The 25945-nt window shown below is 41.6% G+C and overlaps 2 protein-coding genes across 3 annotated transcripts in view; one reads left to right on the plus strand and one right to left on the minus strand.

Moving 5' to 3' along the window:
- On the plus strand, window positions 1-20724 carry LOC131682044 (protein obstructor-E). Its single transcript, XM_058963218.1, has 3 exons — window positions 1-180; window positions 19722-19798; window positions 19855-20724. The coding sequence occupies exons 1-3, from the start codon at window positions 117-119 to the stop codon at window positions 20371-20373; spliced, it is 660 nt and encodes a 219-aa protein (XP_058819201.1). The 5' UTR covers window positions 1-116; the 3' UTR covers window positions 20374-20724.
- Window positions 20495-25945, minus strand: part of LOC131682043 (beta-1,4-glucuronyltransferase 1-like) — a 17542-nt gene continuing 12091 nt past the window's right edge. For both annotated transcript variants that reach the window (XM_058963216.1, XM_058963215.1), the window contains exons 2-5: window positions 21841-22117; window positions 21430-21778; window positions 20760-21323; window positions 20495-20692 (exon numbers count right to left, since the gene is read on the minus strand). In XM_058963216.1, coding sequence (XP_058819199.1) covers window positions 20495-20692; window positions 20760-21323; window positions 21430-21778; window positions 21841-22073 — 1344 coding nt within the window. In that variant the 5' untranslated portion in view covers window positions 22074-22117. The remainder of the gene's footprint in view (window positions 20693-20759; window positions 21324-21429; window positions 21779-21840; window positions 22118-25945) is intronic.

The following is a 25945-nucleotide window of genomic DNA, read 5'->3' on the forward strand; positions in this document are numbered from 1 at the left end:
GCTGAAACGTTCAGTCTTAATTCAGATTTCGGTGAGAACGGTTTGAACTAAACGATTTATTCGAGTGTCAGCAGAATATAGTTTTTCCGCGCAAAAAAATAAGATCTATTCCAAGGATGAGACCAACCGGAATTCTTCCCACGGCATCGATTGTCATCGTGGCACTGCTCTGTATTTACGGTAATTTGACTTATAGTTTGAAATATTGTGCTGACGAGGAATTGTGATTGTTTCTAATCATCCACGCGCGAAGATTTTGATTTGTAATATATGTAATGTGTTCGTATCTGTCGATAACGTTATCAATGGATTGAAATTAGACCAAATTAGCATAGCGTACCAGTGCAATGAAAATGATTCATGATTCATGAGATGTGAAACTTAGCGCGTTTATCGTTTCATTCAACGATTGTGCGAAGGTCGAATAACTGACTATAGTTATAACGATCCGATCACGTCGTTACTGCCGGCCCGCTGCTTTCGTGAATTAAATATGAAGATGAGCGGTTCACCTTGACGCTGTTCATCTTGGGTTACGATATTAGCATTTCTCGTAAACTTTGCCACCTCAGGCGGATATTTGTTCTTCCAAGAATTAATTGGTGTTGAAAATTAGACCAACAGGGGATGCGTAACCGTGATTGAGGAAGTGATGTTGGTGATTCACGGATGGGTTGTCATCAATTGTGAGAACAGTGTTCTAAAAGGTCGAATATGTTTCAATTAGAAGCGCATTTATCGTTTTGTACCTGAACCTGAGAAAGGGAAAGTCATCACAGTTCAGGGAATTTAAATTTACTGGTTATAGTAATTACTAACAACTGTTCCAATTTTTAACTGTCATCTAACTTTGAACATTCTTTTCTAATCAATGGCTAGTCAGGTACTGTACACAGAAAAAAATATTTTGTAATTTTAAGTTTCTTTTCATGCACATATTTGGAGCATGAATATAAATGTAAAATTAAGTTCCACCACAAATACACACGACATATCGTGCTTTCTTCAACGAATTTTATTATAATTTTACACGTGGATTGAAAATTACAGTTTCTTTAAACGGAAAACCAATGCACTTCAATGTATTTTTACACGAATATTGCTGTAAAATGAATGACATGTAATATTACATGAATTAAAGTGTAAAATTGTATGCTTTTTGATGCTCCAATTGAATGCATTGATTTTAACGTAATTTTCAATCAAATTTTTGATTCAATCTTTGTATGTTTACATTCGTATTGATTTACATGTCGTTTAAATTTCATTATTTTTTGGTGTGTAGCACTGTAAACGATTTCCAATCTGTAATTTTAGTATTGATCGTGGAAAAGTTCAGCATTTCTGCTTGGACGGGAAAGACTAAAAATTGGTTTTAGCATGAAAATTATTTTATATTGCTCTTTGCTCGTTGGATAGAAAAACGGCTTCGCTTAAGTCTCTAGCACATCAAGGTAGTAATAGAATTTCTCCCTATCACAGATAAACTTTCTATCCTTTCTCCTAGTAACCTTTTGAAAGCTACACAGCGGAACACAAGGAACAAAAGGATGAGCACACTCGGTGTGTTATCGGACACTCCGTAAATAATTTGTTCATCAGCTTTTACGACGATACGGTCACACCGATTTTGCGAACCCCACAATTTTCGCTAGTTGAACGCATTTTATGCGACTAGTATTATACTGCCCATGACCACAAACCAGTCCTATAAAGATAGGAAATCCCATAGAAAACGGGACAAATATGCGATCATGGGTAGTATAGACGCGTGTGCATTATACAAAGTCTATTTTTGTTATGTTATGTACTATTGAAACCAGAACTTGGTTAATGATGTAGTTCTTTAAGGGGGACGTCTGGTGTAGAGGGCAAAAATAATCCACGGCTTTTTTATCCTCTAAATTGTTAGTATTGATCCTCTAGAAAGGTTTCCCACAATCTTGGTGGCCAGGTTGACCTTCTTTTGTTTTAAACAGCCATGCATTTCTCGCGCGTATTTGCTATAACACAGGCAGATTTCAATCTATCGGCTACAATTTTCCAAAAATTGACAGCGAAGGAAATACTCTGTAAATGATACACTCTAAACTACTTCTACTCAAATGTTCAAGAGAAAATACATAATGGGTCATTTTCTACAGCGTTTGTTTACGTGAGGCAATTTGATGTGGGACACCCTTTAATAGCGTTTTTCTCGAAACCGCGTTTTTCAAATTGGCGAACACGATAACTCAAAAACTAATCAACGAATTGACTTTAATTTTTTTATGAGAATTGACTAATCCATGTGCAGTTGTGTTAGTGTGAGATTGAGGTTAAATCGGGTGGATTTTTTGCCAAATGAGGTTAAATCAGATGGCAAATCGTAAACATCGCGTTATAAGTATATTGTCTATACACATTGCACCTGTGTTGGTGTCCTAGACGTCAAATAAGTCAATTCATAGTATGTGTAGCCTGTCGATGAACCAAAGAATAAAAAATCCAAGGATCCAAAAATCTAATAATTTAAAAATCTAAGGATCTTAAATCAAAAATCCAACGATCCTCAAGTCCAAATCCAAAATTAGAGATATATTAAAACTAAATATACAAAATTAAAAAATTCAGAAATTTAAGAATCCAAAAATTTAAAATCTAAAAATCCAAAGAATTACTATTCAAAAAAAATTAAAAACCTAAAAATCCAATAATCAAAATATCCAAATATTCAGAAATTTGAAAATTCAAGAATCCAAAAATCCAGAAATCTAAATATACAAATACGCAAATATCTAAAAATCCAAAGATCCAAAAATCCGAATACTCAAAAATCCAAAAATCCAAGAACCTCAAAATCTTACAATCTAAAAATCCATAGATCCACAATTCCAAAAATCTAATATTCAAAAAATCCAAAAATCAAAAATTGAAAAAATCTGAAATCCCAAATTTTAAAAAAATTCAAATATCTGAAAACTCAAAATTTCAATGATTCAAACATCCAAAAATCCAATAAATTTTTAATTCTGAATTCTAAACTCACAATTGTGAATTCGAAATGAATGGGTATGTAAATGTTACGATTCGAATTTTAAAACTTGGGATTCAAATTTTAAAATTTTGAATTTAATATTGGCATATTCAAAGATCTTCATTCGGACTTTAAAATTCACAAAATTTAGAATGCTGGTAAATTTCATGAAATTGACAAAATTTCAAGAATCACAAAGTTTGCAATATTTGCAAAATTCACCAAATTCACGAAATACACAAATACAACATCAGTTCGATAAAAAGGAACAAGATAACATATGTGCATTTCTGTCGATGTCCACATTTTGTTTGCCTAAAATACACCAAGTAGCTGATAAAAACGGGACTTCACTTCGAATACGATTGAATTCAAAAATATTAAAAAAGGCAGAACTTGTCAAAAATACCAAGGCTATAAAAAGTATAAAATACAAAAAAAAACGAATAAATGAAGGAATTCTGAAAATATAGAATACAAAACAAGTGCAACAATTTAAGAAACTACCTAAAAACAGAAATAAATAAAATAAGAGAAATGAATACCAAAGCTACAAAAATATTTTTTGTCCTATTATTTTGAAGAAAAGTGAGCTAATTTTACAGTGAAATATGAGATATGAACTATTTTCTATTTTTTTTTTTTTTGGTTCATCGAGTAACTACAAGTCTAAGCTTTAAAAATCTTATCGAATTTCCTGTGTCCGACAATTTTATCAAGAGTTATCGTGTTCGCCACGGCACTTCTCAACGTGGAAATGGTTGGACGTCTACTGTTGGAACGCTCGTATGTGTGGCTCTGCGTGACCGACAATAATTTGTATACGTACACAATGAATGTATAAACAGATAGATCCTTTGGTACTTTGCCTTCAAAATAGTAAAACAAAATAATTTCCGGTTTGAGCACTTTACACCAACCCCTCCCCTTAAAAAGAGAGCACTTATGGTAATTCAAATGGGCAAGGTCATGGTTAAAAATTGTACACATTAACCTCGCCGTGTTGCAATTCCGAATCAAACAGCTTGCTATCCAGACCACCTTGATTCTATAATCGACTTCGCTGAAGACGCCAATTCTCTAGGCAGTCAGGATCAATTGATAATCCAAAATTCATCATTTCTTATGTATGTACACTAGTACGGTTGCCACCTCTAGAGAGGCTTTGACCCGGAGATTTTCACTGACCTGAGGAGTGGTGAAGTTTGAGTGGAACTATACAGAAATTGTAAATCAAAGCGAATGCTCGACATTTTAGAGCACTTTTATCACTTTTTATTAGCTATTAATGAAGAAATGAATGTGCTCTTTCATTCCTTCTGTATGTCGTCATATACTAAGGTGCTAAGTGATAAGGTTAATTATAAAATTACCATAATTATCTCACAATCACCGTAGAGTGTTATGTTTTTGCGAAGCTTAGTGCGCATCGCTCTTCCATGACGTTGAAAGAAAGCTGTAAACGTTTGAGAACAGTTTTGTCGGTTTCATCAAGTGTAGTATTTCACTTCCCCGGCTAAGTGGCAAGAATACAAAAGCACCAGCTACTCTCGCTGTGGAGAATAGGTCGAACTAGCATTACTCTTCTCCACAACTAACAGGAAAAGGAGACCAAAGGAGGCAGAGCAGCAGCATCACACGGGGCCGACGGAATACTTTTTTTTCCCGAGTGGGTAGCAAGATTCGGAGTAATTTCTACTCGTTTTGATGAAAGTTTAGACATGGCGTGTGTCAATGAAAACTCCCTGATAATAAAAAATTCCTTATAATAGATTCTGTTCATTTGAAAGCGCCCTTTGTAACGGGCTGTATGACGGCTAGGCGAAAATGTGTTTATTGATTACTGATACTACATGTAAAATTTGTACAGCTAAGTACCAATCACTCCATTCTTTCCAATTTCGTTGCATTCCCTGCGCTATAACCTTCTTTGGTGAATATTGATGCGAGCTGATAATATTCTCTAATGGGGAGGTATCTCTGACGACCGACAGAGAACGACTTGAGTATTTCCCCGATTACAAAATTACTTTTCAATACAAACCATATCCATTCAATACAACCGGCACTTGGACGGTCTACTTCCGGACCAAAGATAAGCCATTTAACATCATTCATATATCGCCTGATCTAACTAAACAACAATCGGGCGTGTACGAATAAGTATTTGTATACATACCCGCCCTGGTGGAGCAGCTCGATGCAATAATCGAGTACACTAGCGCAAAGCAAAACATAAGCAAGGAGTTAAAACAGAGTCTCCTGGAACTCCGAAAAACTGTTCGTGTCGCAAGACAGAAACAGCAGGCTTATGCCAAGAGGGTGGAATGTCGGGAAAAGTCCGACAGAGAAACCCAGACAGTGGCCTCCAAGAAGGAGGGAAAAGAGAAGGTCGATACGAGCACTCAGACAGTGCCCTTCACCTTCTATGGAGCAGCCACGTCGCTCGAAGCGGCGGCCGAGTTCCCCTCGAAGGGAAAAGGTAAGGGCAAGGGCAATCGCAAGACGGCGTCGAACGCGAAGCGCCCTAGGAAGTCGCCAGGCGAGGGTGCAAAAAGCGACACCACACGGCGTGCAGCCGTTAAGGTCAAACGCCGTTTGGGCGAGGTAAGCGAGGGCGAGAGTGACCTCACTGAGCAGAGTGTTGGTACCAGCAACCCGGCGCGACCGGGGCAGGGGAGCCCAAACCCCTGGACGCTGGTCACCAGGAAGAAGCCGGCACCGACACCGGAGGTACAGCGGCCCGTGAAGAAGGCCGAGGACAGAGGCGAGGCCTTGTGGTTGAAAACCGACAAAGACAAATATGCCGATGTCCTAAAGTCGATGAAGGCGGCCGAAAGCCTTTCGGCCCTTGGGCAAGATGTGCGTAGTGTGAGACGCACCAACACGGGAGAAATGCTTCTGGTGCTGAAGCGAAGCGCACAATCTAGTGCGGTATACAAGGCCTTGGCCCAAGAGGTCCTTGGAGAAGGCGCCCAAGTCAGGTCGCTAGGAGCGGAAATGACTCTCCAGTGCAAGCATCTGGACGAGTTCACGACCGCAGAAGACGTCGTCGCAGCCGTTAAGGAACATTGCGACGTCACAATCGAGCGGGCCTCTGTGCGATTGAGAGATGGACCCTCTGGCACCCAAGTAGCCTACCTCAGGCTACTGAAGGCGGATGCCAAAAAGGTAACCGAGAAAGGGAAGCTGAAGATCGGCTGGTCGGTATGCCCTATTAATATACCCCAGCCGCCTTCAGTGGATAGGTGCTATCGATGCCTTGAGTCCGGCCACAAAGCCTACGAGTGCAAAGGCATAGATAGGAGCAAACTATGTCGTCGCTGCGGCGAGGAGGGACATAAAGAGCGGGGGTGCACTAAGGCACACAAGTGCCTTATCTGCACCGCTAAGAAGCAAGCCCATAAACATGCTATGGGCGGACCTTCGTGTCCCTTCGGTGAGTTAAATAAGAAGAAGCCGTGAACGTCACACAGCTAAATCTTAACCATTGTGCAGCAGCCCAACAGCTGCTGTGGCAGTCGGTCTCGGAGTAGAGGACAGATGTCGCCCTCTTATCAGACCCGTACCGCATCCCTGCCGGCAACGGCAATTGGGTGTCGGACGGGTCTGGAATGGTGGCAATCTGTACAACGGGACGGTTCCCGGTTCAAGAGGTAATACACCCCTCCGCCGAGGGTGTGGCGATTGCCAAGATCAATGGTGTGTTCTATTACAGCTGCTACGCCCCACCAAGGTGGCCAATAGAACAGTTCTACCAGATGATCGACAGGCTCTCGTCGGACCTAGTGGGCCGGAAACCGGTAGTCATAGCGGGAGACTTTAACGATTGGGCAGTGGAGTGGGGCAGCCGCTGTACAAATAGCAGGGGTCAAGCGCTAATGGAAGCGCTTGCGAAACTCGATACTGTGCTAGCTAATAATGGCTCCGCTAGTACATTCCGTAGAAACGGAGTGGAGGCGTGGATTGACCTAACATTTGCCAGCCCGAGTCTGGCTCCAGGCATGGAATGGAGGGTAGACGAGGCTACACCCATAGCGATCATTTAGCAATCCGCTTTAGGATCAACTATGGTGTGCAGCATTCGAGGGCGGGAGATCCCTGTCAGGTACGCGGGTGGAAGTCCAATCACTTCGACAGCGAAGCTTTCACCGCGGCCCTGAGACTGGAGGGCAACACCGACAGTCTAAGCGGGGATGCGCTGGTAGCTGTTCTATCACGCGCGTGCGACGCCACTATGCCGAGAAAAACACTGCCAAGAAACGGCAGATGCCCGGTATACTGGTGGAGTGCCGAGATTGCAGCTCTACGGTCAGCCTGCCTCAGGGCTAGACGTAGGATGCAAAGAGCTCGCACCGAGGATGCAAGAGAGAACCGCCGTGAAGTGTTTCGAGCTGCGAAATTGGCCCTTAACAAGGCTATTAAAAGCAGCAAGAGAGCGTGTTTCGACAACCTGTGTGAGAGTGCCAACGCGAATCCGTGGGGTGACGCCTACCGGATTATGATGGCCAAGACCAAAGGGGGCTCCTCACCCCCAAAACGGTCTCCGGACCGGTTGGCAACGATTATCGAAGTACTCTTCCCGTCTCAAGCCACAAGCCCCTGGCCACCTGCACTACGAGACAGTGCGGGCACGGTCGAAATGGTGGCTCCAGTGACGAATGAAGAACTACTCGCAGTGGCTAAATCCCTAGCAATGAACAAAGCTCCAGGGCCGGATGGAGTTCCAAACAACGCTCTCAAGGCAGCGATCACAGCGAACCCGAACATGTTCAGGCTAGCTATGCAGAGATGCCCCGATAGATGGAAAAGGCAGAAATTGGTGCTATTGCCAAAGCCCGGGAAGCCGCCAGGCGACCCATCGGCGTACAGACCAATCTGTCTCATCGACACGACTGGCAAACTGCTTGAGAGGATCATCCTCAACAGGCTCACCCCGTACGCGGAAGGTACGGACGGTCTGTCAAGCAACCAGTTTGGCTTTCGGAAGGGTAAGTCCACAGTGGACGCTCTCAACTCAGTGATAAATACTGCCGAGATAGCGATCCAACGAAAAAGGCGAGGTATTCGATACTGTGTGTTAGTGACACTCGACGTGAAGAACGCATTCAACAGCGCAAGCTGGGATGCCATCGCGCTCTCGTTACACCGGCTTAGCCTACCGGTGGGTCTGTACCGGATCCTGGAAAGTTACTTCCAAAACCGCGTACTGCTATACGAGACCGATGCCGGTCAGAAAAGGGTTCCGATTACCGCCGGAGTCCCGCAGGGCTCGATTCTAGGCCCGGTGCTGTGGAACCTCATGTATGACGGGGTTCTGAGACTGAAGTTCCCTCCTGGGGTCAAGATCGTCGGCTTTGCCGACGACGTAACCTTGGAGGTCTACGGGGAGTCAATTCCTGAGGTAGAACTAACCGCAGAACACGCGATTAGCACGGTGGAGAAATGGATGAGCGCGAGAGGCCTGGAGCTCGCTCATCATAAGACGGAGGTAGTTATCGTCAACAACCGCAAGTCGGCACAACATGCAGTTATCCATGTGGGAGAAGTCGCGATCACTTCACAGCGAAGTCTGAAGTCTCTCGGAGTCATTATAGACGACAAGCTGACCTTCGGCAGCCATGTCGACTATACGTGCAAGAGAACGTCGACTGCTGTTGCGGCTCTATCGAGAATGATGTCCAACAGCTCAAAGGTGTGTAGACGTAGGTTACTGGCAGGCGTTGCCGTATCTATCCTCAGGTACGGCGGCCCGTCATGGTCAAGAGCACTGAGGGTAACCAGTTACCAGCAGAAACTGGAGAGCACCTACCGCGTGATGTGCCTCAGAGTGATATCTGCCTACCGCACGGTATCACACAATGCATCCTGAGTGATAGCGAGCATGATGCCAATCGGGCTGGTCATTCGGGAAGATGAGGAGTGTTTCGAGCTACGTGGAAATAGAGGAGCCCGCGAGCGCACCAGGGTGACCTCGGTCGCCAGATGGCAGCGTGAGTGGGACAACTCCTCGAAATGTAGGTTGACCCACCGGCTGATACCTAGCATATCTAGCTGGGTGGGAAGACCCCATGGGGAAGTTCACTTCTATCTGACACAATTCCTGTCAGGTCATGGCTGTTTCCGACAGTACCTCCACAGGTTCGGGCACGCCGAGGTCCCAGCCTGCCTGGACTGCCCAGGTGTAGACGAAACTGCCGAACACATACTGTTCGTATGTCCTCGGTTCGACGTCGACAGAAGAACAATGCTTGACGTCTGTGGCTGGGACACAACCCCTGATACCCTTATTCAGCGGATGTGTCAATCGGTGGAGAAGTGGAACGCAGTCTCGGCTGCTACCATCCAGATTGCCAGTAGGCTACAGGTGATCTGGCGAACCGAGCAACAGACGACGGGCACGGCTAACTAGTGATTGGTTAGCTGGAGCGAAAAAGGCCAAGCGCAAAAAAGGGAGTGAATGGTCTGTTCATGCCGAGGCAGGTTTGGCGCAGCGAATGGCAACCGCGTAAGGGGTAAACCCAGCCACCCCGAAGCAAGACAGAAGAGTGAGTGTATAGGCGTATAAGTGGACTGCCTCATGCCAAGACGGGAGGGTCGTAGCGTAGTATGTTGGAACTTAGCTATCGATGCCTCATGGCGTGGCAGAGGAGTGAAAGGGTGAGCATCCAAGTCAGTCTCACACGGCATGTTAAGGGTGAGCATAAAAGTCAGCCTCACAGGTATGGTAGAGGCTAGCACAAAAGTCAGCCTAGCAACGAACGTAAAAGGTTAGTACAAAAGTCAGCCTCATGTGGGAGTGTTTGAGAGTGAATCAAAGTGCGATTGAGAGAGCACCCAAGTAAGCCTCATACAGGATGTATGAACGCGTGAGTGAGAGTGAATGAGTACATTTAGTACAGCCATCCTCCCAGAAGTAATACCGAGAGGTAGTTCCTGGGAGGAATGATGGCGGAGCCCAATGGAGTTTAGTCGGTATTAATGGCTGGTCACCATTCGAGTCCGACACGCCCCCAGTGCACCCCGTGTGGTAGATTGGACCCTACCAATAGCACGTGTACTGGGCTAGGACATAAAGGTCTTCTCCATTGTAAAAAAAAAATAAATACATACCCGCCCGGAAAGTAGAGATTGATGGTGTAGTCTCCGGGAGGTTCCTTAATTGCGAAATATGGGATTGGCTCCTTCCAGAACCGTTCGCTTCAATCAGTAAAAATTCTGGTATGCAAGCAATTGCGTTAAACAACAATCGAGGAATATAAGAAAACAACTTATTTTCCATTGGCCAAATGAGACGGGGAAACACTGAAGCATTCGTTTGAGGTCCACTCCGACAAGAAATGCTAAAAAGGGCTACGCCACCGGCCACGACTAATTTCTACCCTCACTAAAGAGCGAGATTCTGACAATCCCATTGAAGGAAAATATCTTGTAATGTGCCTATACATTTTCGAAAGAGGAGAATCATTTACTTTCCTGATCTTCCTCGTAAATGGCTGAAAGTGTCTCTTGATGGGTGCTGTTACAAAATCGAAGTAAGTGCGTCACTCCTATTATTATCATAAGTTTTACACAATGTATTTGCATCATAGAAAACCTGATGAACTTTCGACGTAGATTTTCCACAATTTTAACATTATTCGCAGAAACATTATGTAGTAGCGTTTTAGGGATCAAAACGTGCTATTATTTCAATCGGATTCGCCTTTGTTCGGTGCCAGGTATTGAAGTTATCGCTTGTCAAATTCGAATCAAAGGCAAAGTCTTATGGATATTGTTTCCGTAGTCATCGCAGCTTCCACGGTATGCCATGGGATTGTCTTCAAGACGATAACTGATCTATCTTAATGTATGATATTCGCGACAATTTCAATATGACCATCTTGACTACGATGTAAATTACACGAACGCCAACCCCACCAGCTCGGCCTAACGCGTTAGATTTATAATTATACTTTGCTACATTTAGTGTGCCCATTGATTCAAAGAGTTACGCGCCCACTATATCCGAAACATTCGAATCAGAGAGCGCCGGTGGTTGAGTGGTGTGGTATAGTGGAGTCATCTCTCTGGCGTCGGTAAAGAAGAAGTAGAATCCAACTTCTAAACTTACTAACAAATATCCTCCTCCCGTAATACTTGTGGAGTGTGCAGTAGTATATACGGTCTCTAGCAAAAGCGAGTATCGGACTAACCATTCCTTCCCTTTCCTTCCGCGACCTACGTTCGGGCCTGGCCGGCGCCGGTGTTGATCAATAAACACTTTAATTATCTACTTATTCCCTGTGCAACTTTAGCTAATCCAGATCGATAACGGAGTAGCAGCCAGGGGTGGTCGCACAAGCTCGAGCTCACTATTTCCGAAACAATCGACTCAAAACAAGAAATTCCTCCGTTGGAGGCGTGCAACGTTTTGACTGGCTTGATTCAGACGAAACGAAACATCGTACTAGATTACAAGACACAAATATTAGTTTGAGTTCTTTCACATTGCTTCATTTCTAGTAATGAGAAGGCGGACACTTAGGCATTAGAAGAAGATATTTATGAAAGATCGCGTAGCTTCTGCGAGTTTTTCAGTGTATCTTGTCAGAGGACACTTGAAATGAAAGTTTTGGAATCCGAAAGGTATCAGCAAACCATGGTTAAATGGAATGGATTAAGGTCGTGAATTCCTTTGGGTGATATATCGGGTCATGTCCAAGCATGATACGTTGAATGCGCGTCTTCGGAGTATTGGGGTTAAGGAGAACGGTCTCTGCGCTTGTGATGACTGTTATCGCAACATTAAACATGTTGTCTGGTCGTGCGCCTAGTGTTCTAGCGCCTGTTATCTGATCATGTATGTCTCTCATACACATATTTTAAAAACCCCCGATAGATAACCAGATAAAAATCCAGCAGAAGCATCTAGCTATCGACCATTTAGTTTACTCTCTTCTATTAGTAAATTATTTGAAAAAATCATCCTAACTAGAATGATGTAACACATCAATGAGAATTCTATTTTTCTACCTGAGCAGTTTGGATGTCGTATTGGACATTCAACTACTCATCAACTTGTGAGAGTAACTAACATGATAAAGGCAAATATCTCAGAGGGCTATTCCACTGGAGTTGCTCTTCTAGACATCGAAGAAGCTTTCGACAGTGTTTGGCACAAAGGATTAATTGCCAAAATGTGGGATTTCAATTTTACAATTTACATAATAACGATAATTAAAAACTATCTTTCTAACCGTACCCTACAGGTTTCTTATCAGAATTGTAAATCTAATAAGCTACCCGTTAAAGCAGGCGTCCCTCAAGGATCAAGCGTCGCACCAATCCTATGCAATATTTTTTCCTCTGATCTTACAAATCTACCTACAGGCTGTAAAAAGTCACTTTTCTGTGATGATACTAGCATCTCAGCCACTGGGAGGAGTCTTCGTATTATCTGCAGTCGACTGCAACGAAGCTTGAATATTTTTAATGATTACCTGAAAAACTTGTTTAATCCACCTAGTGGTGCAATTGTGCCTTTCTCATTTATCAAAGCTATGGTTTAATAGCTGGCTACGTTCAATATAACATTGTGGAAATATCTATAATACATTCTTATTACAATTATTACTTATTACAATATTTTTATAATACAAATGGTAAGTATAACAAAAATAAACATCACGGGTTTGCCACCTCTGGAGAAACTTTGACTCGGAGATTTTCATTGACCGGGGCGGGGGAGGGGTGTGTTGTGGATTTTGAGTGGAACTAGACAGTAATTGAAATCAAAGTGATTGCTCGGCATTTTAGACCATTTTAATAGCATTTTATTACTACGTTAAACTAAAGCTGTAAATTTTTCACGTTTGAGAACGGTTTTGTCTGTTTAATATGGTATGGTATTTTACTTCCCCGACTAATTGCCAGGAATACAAAAGCACCAGCTACTCTCGCTGTGGAAGATAAGACGAACGAGCATTGCTCTCCTCCATAACTAACAGGAAAAGGAGAGCAAATGAGGCAGGGCTGTGGCATTACTTGGAAAGCACTATGTGGTGTCGGTTATTCATCACCAGAGGTCGCAACTAAGGGGCAAAACTCACCTCCCTAACCAACAGTTAAGGGTCGCCGAAGGAGTGGCAACAACACCGGAAGAACTCGATTGATGTTGACCTAGTCAGTTGGATTAGAACAAATATCTGTCATACTGCGGTGCAGCTGGTGATAAGCACCACCAACAGTGAATTGATTTGGTAAAATTGCTGCAAAATAACTTTTTCACATTATTTTGGACGACTTAGTGGGATGCAACATTTCAATTGTAGCATATAGTGAAATATTACTTTCCTTGATTTGTATTTGTTTTTCATTTTCATTGCTTTGTGGAAGAAATAAGCAATATTTGGTGAACTCATCTTCGCCACCTTGAAATGAAGGATTAGTCGGGAAAAATAAATCTGAACCAGAGTAATAGTTAACTTAGACTTTTTAAATATTTTGTAAAGAATTATTTAATTCCAAAAAATTGAAATTATGCTTCTTCCCAGCAAACCCGGAGATATTGATGTAAAACCCGAATCTCTTCCGAAAACCGGAGTCTCCGGGCCAAACCCGGAGGGGTGGCAATCCTAATAACGGGACATCACGTTTGACTAGTCGTTCGTTTGAAACACAAAGTGTGTTTAGTTTTAGGGATTTAGTGTCAAGCCGGCGCTAATCTAATCCGACAAAAAGTTAGTGTCGGTTTCTGATGAGACGAAGTCGAAACGTCCCCAATAATTAATAAAAATTAAATATTTAATTAGCTTAATCGGCGTTAGTTCAATGTTATCTTCATATTAGCATAATTTGAAATGCGGAGTGGTGGGGGAGGGTAGTGTGATAGGTATTGGGAGGAGAGGATGCGTTGGCAACAACCTAACATATTCTGGTATACAGGTGGGTGTAGGGAATGTGGGTGTGCGGTTGATCTGAGATGGGGTGGGGGGTGAGAGAGTTATGGAGGGGATGATGCGGGGTGCAACAGCCAACTTCATATTATACCTTCCATTTGCGACTAGGTTAGTGAAAATTGGTTCAGTCATCACCGAAGTGGCTTTAATTCTGGAATATGTTCCGAAATTATCGATAGTGGACAATTTATTCCAAGAATATTTGATTTGCCATCAGTGATCTAGGCCAGCGAAGTAATTTGATGTACATATGTACATAGACTTTTAACCTATGAGGTATTACAATTGTACCGGTTTTTATGAGAAATTCCCATGTGACTGTAATAACCTACCTGTAACTCCGGAACCAAAAGTCAGTACTGAATGAAATTCAATAGCAGTCAATGGAAGTATTATATCCTTCATTTAACATGTAAAAATCGGTTAAGAGTTCGATGGAAAATAGGCGTGACATTAGCTTAGGAACTTGGCGAGTTTCTCGGGGGCATCAAGAACCGTCATAGGTGGCCAATGTGCTCAAAGCTACTTTGATTGGTCATTAGTGATCTCGACCCGCAAATTCAAGTAATGTTAAACCTATTAGAATATGTATCGTTCGGGCACCATGGTGTTACCAGTTTATAAAGGAATTTGTGGTGTGACCGTACTCTTCAACCCCTAACTCCGGAACCGGAAGCATAAGCATAAGCATAAGAGATCGCCCGTAGTTGCTACTCCGTTATTGACCAGAACCAAATTAGGTTGCAAAATGTTCATTGGAACAACATGCTTGGGAATAACATGATGAGCCACATTGTACATTCTATTCTGATCCCTGCATGCTGATCAATACCGATGCCGGCCACGTCCGAATGCAGATCATCTGGGAAAGGTAGGAATGTTAGTCCGATACATGTTGCTACTAGAGACAGAGGAATCCTCTGCATCTCCACATGTATCACGGGAAGGGGAGAGTTGATAGTAAGTGTGCCAATAGCGTTATCATGTAGTAATTGCTCTGGGCAGCCGGCTGCCGAGAATATGGGAAATTTATCATTTGTTGTATTAATACGATTAGCAAAATAACCAACTTGAACTCCGGATAGCCGGCTATAAAGAGCACTGCTTATATTTTTTAATAATATTCAATCACCCAACGAATTTTTTCGTGGTTTCTATCGTGTCGGTGCTGATTTTACCCGGCGATCGTTTGAATAAAATGAGGAATCTTCTACAGAAGGTTCATCAGACTCTCCCATAGGTGTCGCGGAGTTGGTGTTCTAGGATTCGCTCCATGCAAGCGATGCGACCTGTACATAGTTTATTAGGTAGTAGTTCAGTTAGTTTTCGAGAACACGATCGCTCGAAAAAGAAGATCTTGTTTAGTTTTTGGTTCTTTTTAAACTCTGGGTAGCAGGCTACCGAGAGTATCCTATGTTTTATAAACAAAAGCAATTTCAACTCCACACAGCCGATCGTGGGAGTATTGCCTAGAAAATCTAATCTTATCTGCGTAATGGGCCGGATCACTATTTATTGCGACATTATTTAGACTAATTTCGCTATTCCTTCTCTACGATATATTTTTTGGATTACAAACTACCGAGTGATAACACGTTCTACAGACAAAAAGTTATGATAGCTCTAGATGTTATAAATCAACGAAAGTGCTTCCTATTTCTAATATCGGATTGTTTATGAAATACACGTATACGAACGATTATATCGAGCATTGAAGGAAAATACAGGGGATCGTTAACCTGATGCACGGGCTTGCTACCAATAACGGAACTTGAAATTAGATTCATTAAAACAGACGCGGCGAATTTTCAGTACGTATTGACCCGCGATCATCGATACTAGTCAAATTAAAGTCTTATTGGAGCTGATTTCCGAACAACTGTACGGTATTGTTTTCTCGGCTAGATCTGATCGCAATCTCTCATTCAGCTACTAATGGCAGAAGGCTGATAGCTCCCAGTCGTCGCAGGTTTAAGGACCAAATGTCATCAATAGACTTAGACTCGCGTGGAGGCATGAGATAGAATTGAAAGCTAACCAATGAACATGACAGCAAAACACTTATTCTTCGTGCTGACATAACTGAAGGTAATTGCCAACCGGTCCCCGATCCCTCTCGCGAATTGTCAAATCTCAAACCTTATACATGACTGAAGTCATCATTCCACTCAAATAAAGCCATGTGTTTTCCCTACGCACATTGAATGCTCTGTGGATCAGTTCCCCGTTAGTAAAACAAACCGTAAACAAACATAGAAATTAGTTTGCTCAGTCCAAAGAAAAGTTTGCCGACCGGCAGATACGTGTTCCCTTACAGCGCCATCACATCAACGAACAACCAAAATTTACATGCGAGAAAATATCTGCAATCCAGAATATAAAAGAATCAAAACCTCTACTCATTTGCAATAAAATAAGAAACTAAAAAACAGTTGAATATCCAAGGTGGCTCATTTTCAAAGATAGCACCGCCGATGAAACATCCAATAACAATAAGTGACAAGGGACGCGGACGAAATTAGCTGAGCACCAACCGGCTGATTTGCCACCTATTTTTCGGTTGTAGAATTTTGGGGCGACACCTGGTAGTCGCTAGTCGCTGGTGAAACGCCAATTATTTGAATGTCAATTTTTCTTATTGCCATATTTTTTCACTTTTCGAATTGAATTTTTTTCTCTAAAAAAACCATTTTACACTATTTTTATAATGTACACTGTGTTTCTAGATGTTCTCTGTGCACTTTTATTGTCCTTGCATCGGGAGTCGACGGCTCGTAATGCGAGGAAAAGATATTTTTTCATTTGCCGGAATTCGATTTTCACAAACTGTTACCACTCGCGTCTGTCGAAAATATGCCGAAAAATGCCTTTAAAAGCCACTTCACTTTCAATAATCGTTAAATTGCATCGTTATTCACACTTTCGATAACCGGGAGGTAGTAAACTGTGCCGAAAATGATGAAAATTAACCGACTCGAAGGGAGCTCTACGAGAGTCAGCCGCTCGCGACGAAGATACACACTCGAATCCCCGTAACTCCGGAACCGGAAGTCGGATTAACTAAATTCAATAGAATAGCAGCTTATGGGATCGTTATACCGTTCATTTGGAACTAAGTTTGTGCAAATCGGTTCAGCCATCTCTGAAAAAAATGAGTGACGTTATTTGACACAAACATCCACACAGACACTTTGCGATCTCGACGAACTGAACCGAATGGTGTAAAAAACTCGACCCTGCGGGCCTCGGTTAAAAGGTCGAAATTCTCACCCGATTGCTTAATCTTTCTCTATGAAAATAGAAAAAAATGTGCGAAATCAATAGTTTCCAAAAGTCGATTTTTCTCATTTTTTTTAGGGGATAACAAAATCTTGACTTTTCAAGCCAAAAAAAAAATTAAAAAATTTCTTATGTGACTGGGCGATTCGTTCTATATTTCCGGAACCAAACAACCGATCGGCCCAACTATCTCCGAGAAACTGATGTGAGTTTTTTTAATTTTGAATTTGCCCTTTTTCCAGGCACTTCCACAACGGTCTACGGTGGTCAATGTGGCCAACAAGATATCGATGGGCCGCCAATACCATAGAACTGCAAATGCAAGATGCTCCGATTTTGGCGAAAAAAATTGCATTCATCGTGGTATCGCGATAGAATCGAAATGTCTTCCACATATTTCCACATCTCGTAGTAATTGACATTCAAAATGGCGGTATTTTTAAATTATTTTATTCAATAGCTCTTAAGTTTTCAAATAAAAAATGTTGACGTCTTCGACAAATCTCTTAAGTTTCTAAATTCCAACATCTTCTTAGAGCATTTAAAGAATTGAAAAAAGCTCAGAAAAAGTTATAATGAAAAAATGATTGTTGGGTGCCTTTTACGAACAACGCGCTTTATCTCAACGCCGTTACATGTTGTTTTCTCGTAGTGAAATTTTCTACAACTTTGTCATTGACATCATGACTTAATCTTGAAAGTTAGTAGAAATAAATTTCCTATCTCACTTTTAGGTGGATTAATCACAATTCAGTATACATCAAAAGAAAGGGGCTTACATTCCAAAAAAGTATTCCTAACACACCAAATCACTAAAATCAACTCCTAGAGCACAATTAATTAAACGCACGTTTTGGTACCATTGTGACCACTGTGTATCGGTGTAAATAGGAGTTTTCTCTGTGACAACACTTCACAACTCGTAACTCCGCAAAAAAAATTAATAACAGCTTCTAGGGACGCAACACCGTTCATTTGAGGCAAAGTTTGGTCAAATCTGTCCAGACATCGCTGAGCAATCGATGTAACTGTTATTCTGAATTTGAATACTTCCGCCGGGGCTTCCGGAACCATCGATGGCATCCAATGTGACCAAATAGACTTTGAATGACTATTAGTGACCTAGAACTACAAATCTAAGCAGTTGTGGTTACATTTTTGAAAAATTTTCACCTTATTACATTCATCGCATTATACGTTGAAATCGAAATTTGCTGTGTGTTCGTATTCATCATCCTGTACTTCCGGAACCGGAAGTCAGATCAATTAGAAATTTAATAGCAGCTGATGGGAATGTTGGACCTTTTATTTCAGACCAAGTTTGTAAAAATCGGTAAATCAATCGATGAGAAATAGGTATGACATTAACTAAAGGCGTCAGCAAGTTCCCCGGGGGCATCAAGAACCGTCAGAGATGACCAATGTGGTCAAGGTGGCTTCGATGGGTCATTAATGATCCAGACACGCAAATCCAAGGAATGTTGTGCACATTTTATTATGTATTGCATCATTTGGACAGCATGGTGGTACCAGTTTATATGGGAATTTGCTGTGTGATCGTACTCTTCAATCCGTAACTCCGGAACCGGAAATCGGATCAATAAAAAAAATCAATAGGGATTTGAGACTAAGTTTGTTCAAATCGGTCCAGCCATCTCTGAGAAAAATCGGTGAGATTATTTGACACATACACACATCCATACATACATACACACACATACAGACTTTTTCCGATCTCGACGAACTGAGTCGAATGGTATAAGAGATTCGGTCCTGCGGGCCTCGGTTAAAAAGTCGAAAATTTCCACTAATGCGGCAAAAACACAATTGATTGTGTTTCCGCATAAGCCAAGAGCTTCTTCCCGTAAACCAAATAATAACCATATTATTAAATTTAATGGTTTGAATTTAACGTGGTCAGATCAAGTTAAATACTTGGGTTTGATTTACGATAAAAAATTAACTTTTAAGGATCACATTGAGGGAATCCAAACATAATGCAACAAATATATAAAATGTTTATACCCTCCTATAAATAGGAATTTTAGGCTCTGCCTAAAGAACAAACTATTAATTTATGAACATATATTTAGACCGGCAATGCTATATGCAGTGCCAATCTGGGCAAGTTGTTGTGCTACTAGGTAGAAAATGCTTACTCGACAGCAATATATTGAAGCGCTTTCGGCGCTTCATTGAAGTCCGAAAGCGGCGAGAGCTTTAAGTTTTTATACTATTTCATAGAAAACAATCAAAACAATTAATATCTATGGATGCACAATTTTTCAATTGTTGGACTAAAAATTACAGCTGTTAATCCGATATATTGAATTTGAAATGTGATGTAAAATTCATAACATAGTAAAATCAAAGTAAATATTTCAAAAGTGTGTATTAAGGTCGCGTAATAAACAAATTAGTTACTTTACAACCGTAAGACATTGAAAACGTTAATCGATTTCTTTTCTACTCCCTTTCTCCCTCAGTGCACAGCCAGTCATGTCCGGAAAGTAACGGTCGCTTCGTAGTTTCTGACCAGTGTGATGCCTACATTGAATGTATTGTGAGTTTCACACATATTAAACCCATAACAAATAATAACAATTCCCCTATTCACAGGACGGTGTTCCGCAACGCAAACTTTGCCCCGACGGTCTTCTGTTCAACGCCAAGGCAAGTCCGTTCTCCTATCCCTGTCAGTATCCAATCGATGTCGACTGTAGCGGCCGGACCCGAACCCAACCAGCCCTCGCCACCGAACAGTGTCCCCATCAGTTCGGCTATTTCAAGGTTGGTGATCGTAGCCACTGTGGTCAGTTTATGAATTGTGACAATGGCGTCGGTTATGTGCTGGATTGTCCCTATGGATTAGCCTTCAACAGTGCTACCTACCAGTGCGATTGGCCCGATTTGGTTGAAGATTGCGATGCGGATGCTTTCCTTGGTTTTAAATGCCCACCGCAAGCGGATGGATTGATTGCTCCGATACGGTTTTACCGGGCTCCGGACAATTGTCAAAAATACTTCATCTGTGTCGACGATAGGCCACGAGTAAATCTGTGTGCTCCGGATTATGCCTTCAACGAGTTAACGAATGCTTGCGATGGAATCGAAAATGTAACCGGATGTGCAATATAAAAGGTCACCTCGAAAGGGTCCTGTAAATAAACCTCTTCATAATACTCAATTAAAGTGTAGGTCATAGCATAGCATTAGCGTTAGAATTTATTTGTATAGAAACAACCGCTTAATTTCCGAATCACGTAATCGAACAGGAATGAGCTTCGCCAAACAAGATTTTTAACTCAGCGAAAATTGTAGTATCGATGAACTTTCTCTGCCTATTCTCTAAATCCGGTCTCGAAGCTTCGCTGACAGTTTTCATTCCTGGTTTGTGCACCAGAAAGCCATTATCCAACACATGAAAGTTGTAACCTAAAACACACATAATGTATCCCTGAAATAAAGAGCAATGAGATAGTGAACGAATTCAAGCAACATCAATGCCATGGCGAACAACGAACCTGAGTCATTTTGTCGAACTTCCCCTCCCAGCTAAGCCGCTCGTCGTACAGGGGATCCTGCTTCGTACCAACGTAGATCGGTTCCCACACCTCGAACTGACCCTTCCTTTTAGCAGTGACCAAAATGTCCATGGTTTCATCCGTTTTGATTACTCGCTTCCACTCCTCGTAATTCGGTACGGTGTGGCATTGCTCACAAATCTTCTCGTGGAATTTTATCGCATCACCATGTTTCATCATCCTCAACAGCTCGATCTTATCCTCGGGGACGGTAGAGGTTTCCGCCACTTCGAAAATTGGCAGCACATAGACGCTGGGAGTTTGCAACGTGTACCGGTAGACTGGATTCGCGATCATGCGCTGGAACATTTCGATGAAACCCGGATTCGGATAGAGCTCAATGTCACTGGCTAGCACGAAATGGGTCTGCGCAGCATCCCGGGCGATATTTCGTCCCACATTCACCGGATACTCGCGATTGGAGGTTCTGTCCGGTTCCGGAGATCCTTCGCTATTGACTGGACAGTTGTAGGGTTTGAAGGTGAGGTTGCGGTAGTAATCGATCTGTAATGGTAGGATATTTAGTAAGATTAAATGGATATGATGGGATTTTCTTTCAACGGTATTGATTCGCTTTTCCAAACACACCATTCTAAATCAATATACGTACCGGTTTCGATGGCATACGATCAAAATCAAAGTAAAGATGTACCGAGGCGTACTCCTCCATCAGGTACGACTGCCGATGGCAAAACATATGGAACCGCAGCGCCTCGATTGCTAGGTCAAACTCTTCCCCCGGTGCATACACTGCAATACTGATCGGAGCTTGCCACCGCTCCAACAGCGGAACAATATTCTCCAAGAACCGATAATCTGCGTGGGTTGTGTAGGTTATGGTTTCATAGCAGCGAAGAGGCTGCTCCCTGTCAGGGGTGATGAAATTTTTCAACACCCAGAAGTTACCACGCTGCTCGATGCGATAGCTGTCGTCTACGGATTTACAATCGTAAAGAGATCTGTTTTGAATCGAGCTTAGTTCTGTTTCGCTCCCAACCGTATTTGAGGATAGTAAACTTACCTTAACTGTTCCATTAACTGTGATTGGTTGACGTACTGCTGAGTGATGGGCGAGTGTTGATTGCTGTGACGGCCGTACACATGGTAAGTAGGCTGTGAACTGAGATACCCCACGGCACAAAACAAAACGAAGGATACGGCTACTAGAGGCAGAACTATCCTCAGAATTAATGATTTTCGAGGTGTTTGACTAGAGTTTAATCGAGTATATAGAATAGTTCTGTTCATGCTCATTATGCTTTCTTTGGTATGCTTGCTGATTATGGTATGTCGTTGAGCTGAAATGAAATAAAACAGAACCATTCCTGATTAGTCTTCAACCATATACGGACCGTTATATGCATAACAAATAAAAGAGCTTACATTGAAGATAGAAAGGAAAAGCGACAAACGACAAAGGCAGCGAGTCGGAAAAATCAGCCTAACATGTAGGTAGCATGGTTCAAGTGAACTGCATATGTTCTGCATTGCACAGATAATCACCAAACTGTAACTCCCTTCGCATTTCGCAACTGTCTGCAGTGATAAACGGTCGCTTTCTGTAAAGTACCCTGGTACATATTGTGATAGGATATGGAAACTGTACTGTTGATAGTGATTTTTACGGTGAAAAATGCATTCGGAAAAGGAATGGAGCAAAGTGTTTTTACCATCGATATGAACGATCTTTTGGACGAACGCATGATGCCGGCTAGTTTTCTGATGCTTGAAAGTCCCGAAAATGAACCGGCCAAAAGTAGGTCGGATCCACCGTTAGATAGTATACGAATTGGATTGGCAAATTTGACGAAGGACGATGGAACCTTCGGGAAGGCGTTTTCAACGATGAAATTTCACAGGTATGAAATATGTTTATTTTTTAACTCCAGGGCCTTTACGTGGGTAGAATGGGTAGTACAACCCACTCGAGAATAACCGAGAGGGGAATTGCCCCCCACTCGAGAGTTTGGAACAAACCAAAACCTGAGATTAACCATGTATGGGTCTTGCGCACTAAATGCATGCGCCTGAAATTCAATTTATTTTTTTTATTCAAATATAAATTTCTTCATTTTGCAATTTTAATTTCTTGAAAATATTTAGGATTCATTTGAAATTTAAAATTATTTTTATAATAATACTAAGGGGAATAAATTTTGACATATCTACATCTTAAAACAAGCAATTCAGATCGATATACAAAAAATATTAATGCAATTTTTATTCAGACTAAATGATGTAGCTAGAAATGAGCATGAGCATGATGACCGTAAAATTCTTAGTTGCTACTCCGTGATTGACCGGAATAAGAGAAATTGCACAGAGAATCATCGAATGGGGCTTGGGAGTAGCCATCCATCCTCAATGTGCACGTTTCGAGAGTTCTATACTTTGAAATGCCAATAACGGTGCGGGCCACGTCCTTACAGTCATTGAGACCGTGTATACCTCTGCATTTCCACGTTTGACACTGGAAGGAGTTTTTGTTAGTAGGATGAGGTAAAGAGTCCTACAAATCTGGATTCACCTTGATAAGTGATACGAGCTATGCAACTTGTTCAAACTGTCTGATATGGTGGGCAAATAAACAAATTCTTGCAGCAACTCAGAGGTATAAGCAGCTTTAATCTAAAATTTATTGATTGCATTAGTTTTAATTCAAAATTAATTAATTTACCTTACATTCAGTATTTATCTGTAGTGTCCACCAGAGCACAGTGGTCCCAAAGAGCCTAAAAAGGGGTTTTTTTAGATTGCGTAAAACGGTTGACTTTAGAAATATGGTGTCTTTGAGAAAGTTTCTTGGAGTAGAACTCCCCTTCTTTCTGTCTTATCAGATTAATGATTAATACCCCTAAAAGTGAGTTACGAAATTTATTTTCTCCAATAATTCAGATAGACAAATACTTACTTCAGTAAAGTTGTAGAAAAACTCGTTACAAATATTTTACCCGAAGACTTTAACTCTCTATCTTTTAAGGTTTTGAGATATGGGACATTATTTTGTAAAAGGCCCCTTAAAAACAGTTTTTTCATCATAAGTTTTCTTCTAGATTTTTTCCATTATATACACTGCTGGCCAATAAAATAGGTGTGTGATAGATTATTTTGATTTTCTCTCAATTACGCATACCAAGTTGCAGCAGTCTCAATCACACCTACCGCACACAAAAGCTTTGGGATCTGTCAAGATACTAGTGGGTTGTTGGCGCTGATTCTATTTGCAATCTTTGTCAAAATGCAAAACAAGACTGCCGCAGGCTTTTTCGTGTGGTCAATATAATAGGTGTGTGAAATATATTAACGTGTTAATATTTTACATAATTCCATTATACGTTTTATTTGGTGAAGTTTGAATTCTGCGTGATAATGAATGTACTTAAATGTTGAATAAGTCCAGCGCTAAGAAATTTTGTTCAAGAAGATAAGACGTATAAATAAATCCCGAATACACTGCGGCGTTCCGAAAACTTCGTTACAAATGCCTTAAAACCTTTGAAAAAAGGAAACACGCAAAAAACCCAAGAAAACATCTACAGCAGCTGACCATCGTATTGCAATTTTAGCGAAATCTTCACAAATAAGGATCGTTTGTGGGAAGCAGCTTAAAAGGAATGCTACCCTATACCAACGGAAACTTATCAGCGTTTGAATGACTCAATGTCAAGACAAATGGATAAAATTTGGTTGAATAAGGGAGCTTACACAGGTTACTAGTTGCTAAAAATGTTGAAGTCTTAAAATCGTTGGATTTGAAAAATTTTAATGCAATGGATTACAATACACCTATTTCATAGACCAGGTACTTTTTTGGATTTCATAGAGAAGAAAGAGTTACGATAAAGCATAACATTTAATTTACAAATAAAAGTGTTGTTTTTCATATTTACGACTGTGCCTAACTATAAAATATTTGAATATAGAAATATTTTTAGAGAAAACTCAAAATTTCATGTATTTTTATCTCACACCTATTTTATTGACCAGCAGTGTAAATGTTCTAGAACATTGTTTGGACTATTAAACTGCATTACTTTGCCGAAGACGGAAACTTGTTATCGCTAGTATGTGTGTAGATATTCACGTTTTTATTGAAAATAGCTGTTTTTCCAATGCCAATAACTTTTAACCGGCGAAAAACGGGCAAACCACTTTGTAAACAAATTAAAGTACAAGAAAAGCACAACAAATGCTGGAAAAATCAGATCTCCCCAAGGCGGCCCTCTATGGAAATACTTTTAAATTACTTTTCCAAGCTTCCGTGGAAGCTTTTCCAAGCTTCCGTGGAGGCTTTTCCAAGCTTCCGTGGAAGCTTTTCCAAGCTTCCGTGGAAGCTTTTCTAAGCTTCCGTGGAAGCTTTTCTAAGCTTCCGTGGAAGCTTTTCCAAGCTTCCGTGGAAGCTTTTCCAAGCTTCCGTGGAAGCTTTTCCAAGCTTCCGTGGAAGCTTTTCCAAGCTTCCATGGAAGCTTTTCCAAGCTTCCGTGGAAGCTTTTCCAAGCTTCCGTGGAAGCTTTTCCAAGCTTCCGTGGAAGCTTTTCCAAGCTTCCGTGGAAGCTTTTCCAAGCTTCCGTGGAAGCTTTTCCAAGCTTCCGTGGAAGCTTTTCCAAGCTTCCGTGGAAGCTTTTCCAAGCTTCCGTGGAAGCTTTTCCAAGCTTCCGTGGAAGCTTTTCCAAGCTTCCGTGGAAGCTTTTCCAAGCTTCCGTGGAAGCTTTTCCAAGCTTCCGTGGAAGCTTTTCCAAGCTTCCGTGGAAGCTTTTCCAAGCTTCCGTGGAAGCTTTTCCAAGCTTCCGTGGAAGCTTTTCCAAGCTTCCGTGGAAGCTTTTCCAAGCTTCCGTGGAAGCTTTTCCAAGCTTCCGTGGAAGCTTTTCCAAGCTTCCGTGGAAGCTTCTCCAAGCTTCCGTGGAAGCTTTTCCAAGCCTCCGTGGAAGCTTGTCCAAGCTTCCCTGGAAGTTTTTCCAAGCTTCCGTGGAAGCTTTTCCAAGCTTCCGTGGAAGCTTTTCCAAGCTTTCGTGGAAGCTTTTCCAAGCTTTCGTGGAAGCTTTTCCAAGCTTCCGTGGAAGGTTTTCCAAGCTCCCGTGGAAGCTTTTCCAAACTCCCGTGGATTTGAAAGCTACATGAAAACAATC

This window comes from Topomyia yanbarensis, chromosome 2 (assembly GCF_030247195.1).
Source record: "Topomyia yanbarensis strain Yona2022 chromosome 2, ASM3024719v1, whole genome shotgun sequence".
NCBI classification, from domain to species: Eukaryota; Metazoa; Arthropoda; class Insecta; order Diptera; family Culicidae; genus Topomyia; species Topomyia yanbarensis.

Coding starts and splice junctions, on each gene's coding strand:
- LOC131682044 (XM_058963218.1), top strand. CDS start 117: ATGAGACCAACCGGAATTCTTCCCACGGCATCGATTGTCATCGTGGCA. Junction 181..19,721: donor GGCACTGCTCTGTATTTACG/GTAATTTGACTT, acceptor TTTCTCCCTCAG/TGCACAGCCAGTCATGTCCG. Junction 19,799..19,854: donor ATGCCTACATTGAATGTATT/GTGAGTTTCACA, acceptor CCCTATTCACAG/GACGGTGTTCCGCAACGCAA.